Source organism: Haemaphysalis longicornis, unplaced genomic scaffold (assembly GCF_048455015.1).
Source record: "Haemaphysalis longicornis isolate Haplotype H1 unplaced genomic scaffold, Haemaphysalis longicornis Haplotype H1 scaffold_1, whole genome shotgun sequence".
NCBI classification, from domain to species: domain Eukaryota; kingdom Metazoa; phylum Arthropoda; class Arachnida; order Ixodida; family Ixodidae; genus Haemaphysalis; species Haemaphysalis longicornis.
In genome coordinates, this window is record NW_027526203.1 from 467,382,488 (window position 1) to 467,385,678 (window position 3,191).

Here is a 3,191-nt window from a genome sequence, read left to right on the forward strand (position 1 = left end):
AGCTCGCTCTAAAACATTAGTTTTATAGATTGCTAGAAACCAGGCTATTGATGCCACTTGTGTTATTGTTGAGCGAAATACATCATAAAATTCCATCTTTGTGCAAAATTTCAGGGGAGAGGAGCCCGCAGCTTCCTCGACAAAGTTGTTTGAAGAGGCTCTAATAGTTCCCTGCATGTTATATCCAGCACCTACGATTGTTACTTTATGGCGGGTGTCTCCGCTTATGCAGACGTCGATAATGCATGTATTTATATGAATTTGATCAACTTGTTTTGATAAGTGTTGAAGTAAGCTTTGATTTGGTTAGATCTTTCGCAGCGTTCCGGAGCGAAGCGTCATCTTCTACAGAAAAGAAGCGGTGGCGCCTTCATCACTATACAACCCCTATAAAATTTGCAGTCAGTGCTCCTCTAAAACGGAGGCTAAGAGTGCGTTCCGATTACCCTAGTAAGCTGCACAGTAGACTGCTACGTAGGGCAAAACCATTTTAAACCAGATTGCAATTTCCACAATGACAGCACACTAGAACGTTAAAACGCTGGACGCAACCGGACGCCTGCGACGATGCAGGGTAATTTGCTGTTGAACTAGTAAAGCGACGCTAGTGCCCTGATTACGCATAATGGAGGTCGAAAATAAAACAATGAACTTGTGATTTATGAATGTTGAAATTGCTTGTGGTCGCTTTTTATTTGCTTGAACTTCAGAATGTTAATTTATTTATTTTGGTTTTCAGAACTGAATTTCTCAGGTTGCATTTGCTGAGTTCAGATGAGCACGTGGCGGTGGTGGTGTTCCAATAGTTGTTGCACTTGCTATTTGCGCGCCAAATGGGATGCTTTCGAAAACACCATTAGGGCAGAAGAAGAAGACCGCAACGGAGCTTCCGAATCCATGCCAGGTAGTAGATAAGAATAAGTATTCGCAGTATCTTGCCCTTCCGAGGGACATGTTTCGTATAACTTGCGACGACGGCGAGCCAGAAGATCTCCCTAAGGACGACGGCGCAGTGACCGAGCTTGGCGGCGTGTCCACGATTGAAGGCGATGCTCAAGACGCCAGCGCTTCTGCAGAGGAGGCTGCGGGCCACGCCCTCGAACTGCCCCGCGAGAAGCGGGGCAAGCGGCCTCCCCGGGACGTGGAACGTGACCGCTGGCTTCCAGATAAACGCCAACGACGTACGCCCTCATCAGAGGCCATCTGGCCCAGCGGAGACAACAACACCGCCGGGCACGTAGGGCTACTGGACATTCCGGAAGAGGTCGTCCTGCTCATGCTCTCCTACTTGCTGGAACACGACCTGTGCCGGGTGGCAAAGGTGTGCCGCCGCCTGAACGAGATCTCGAACGCCCCCACGCTCTGGAAGAGCCTCTTCCAGAGCGTCTTCGAATACGACCTGCCGCTGCTACATCCGGCGCCTGACCAGTTCTACTTTGTGTCCCCCGATGAGGCCATCAGCCCGAACGCTTGGAAGGAGAGCTTCAGGCAGCTGTACAGAGGAATCCACGTGCGTCCACTCTTCCAGGAGCACAGCCCTGGCCGGTCAATCACCTGCACAGACAACATTGTGACGGCCCTAAATTTATCCAGGGCCATGAGCCAGCCTGTGATTTTCGTGCACGCGGGCACGTATCAAGAGGAGTTAATCACAGTGAACTCAAGTGTTGCGCTCATCGGGGCCGCGCCAGGTAATGTCGCAGAGAAGGTGGTCATACAGCGCGGGAAGGGCTCGACGGTTACATTTGTCGAAGGCGCCAGGGCTGCATACCTCGGGTATCTCACGCTCAACTTCATGCCGCGGTGCCCGTCATCCAGGCGTAATCGGAAGCGCTGCTGCTTGCAGATCACCGCGAACTGCTCGCCAACGGTGGAACACTGCATCGTGCGCAGCACGTCGGCAGTAGGTGCTGCAGTCTGCGTGATCGGTCAGGGGGCTGAGCCTCGCCTCCACTGGTGCGCTATCTCCGACTGCCGGAATGCAGGCCTTTGCATAGCCTATTATGCCAAAGGCACGTACGAGGGAAACGAGATCAGCCGCAACGGGCTGGGCGGCGTGTGGGTGAGCAACTACGCCAGTCCCGTCATGCGCTGCAACCGCATCCACCACTGCACAGGCGCGGGATTGTACGCCTTCGAAAACGCCATGGGATACTTCGAGGCCAATGACATACACAACAACAGCACCGCGGGCGTCGAGGTGACACTGGGCGCTGAGCCGGAGGGGGTGCACCGCGAGATCCTGGACGGCGAGATGAGCGGCGTGCACGCACACGACAGCGGTCAGTTGGAGGAGAACGGGATTCCCTTAAGCGAATTTCCGGCCATTTGGATAACCACCAACACAAACCCCATCCTACAGCACGGCGACGTCGGCAGAGGGCCAGGGAATGGTGTCTACGTGTTATACGAAGGGCTGGGCCTTATTGAGAACAACATTTACGGCAACAGAATCGCGGGGATCCAGATCGAAGGAAGTAGCGACCCGACAGTTCGTCGCAACACAATCCGCCACGGCCATCACGGGAACATCTCCGAGCACGAGACACGCACGGGCGTCATTGAAATGAATGAAGTAAACGGCAACACCCTTAGCGGAGTGTTCCTGTGCACCGAGCCCGTGCTGCGCCGCAACCTCATCCACTCGGACGAAGTGGTGGGCGACAACGGGCGTGGTCACCTAGAACAGAACGAAATCTTCAGCAGCCTCTACTCAGGCGTAGAGATCGGAACTGGTAGCAACCCTACCTTATATTGCAACCAGATCTGGGGTGGACATGTGTATGGAGTGTTTGTGCACAACGCAGGCCTGGGAGATCTGGAGCAGAACGAGGTCTTAGGCAATGCCCTGGCAGGAGTCAGGGTCGAGGGTGTCGGCAGACCGATGCTGAGGCGCAACAATATCTGCGAGGGCGGCGAATCGGATTCTGCGTCTCCGACGACGTCCAAGGAGTGATCGAGGAGCGCATCTTCCTCAACGTGCTCGCCCTGACCCAGAGCCACCCTGTGCAGCGACGTAACCGCATCTTTGGAGACCTTGAAATTGGCATGGAAACACCGAACAAATACGCTTGAACTGAACCTAGGGTTGTTCCCTAACCTCCAGGCCGGTTTTTTGTACATGCTGCAGGCAGTGGCGTAACAAGGGGGAGGGGGGACAAGTGCCCCGGGAGCCATTTGTGAGGGCGCCG

General features: G+C 54.4%; 1 protein-coding gene across 1 annotated transcript; it reads left to right on the forward strand.

The window, feature by feature from the left end:
* The first annotated feature begins 952 nt into the window (after positions 1-952).
* Positions 953-2,956, forward strand: LOC144162643 (uncharacterized). Its single transcript, XM_077693267.1, has one exon. It carries the CDS (start codon positions 953-955, stop codon positions 2,954-2,956), a length of 2,004 nt encoding a protein of 667 aa, XP_077549393.1.
* Positions 2,957-3,191: the final 235 nt, after the last annotated feature.

Bases quoted from the DNA above. Each gene is read 5' to 3' on its own strand.
- LOC144162643 (XM_077693267.1), top strand. From the start codon at position 953: ATGTTTCGTATAACTTGCGACGACGGCGAGCCAGAAGATCTCCCTAAG.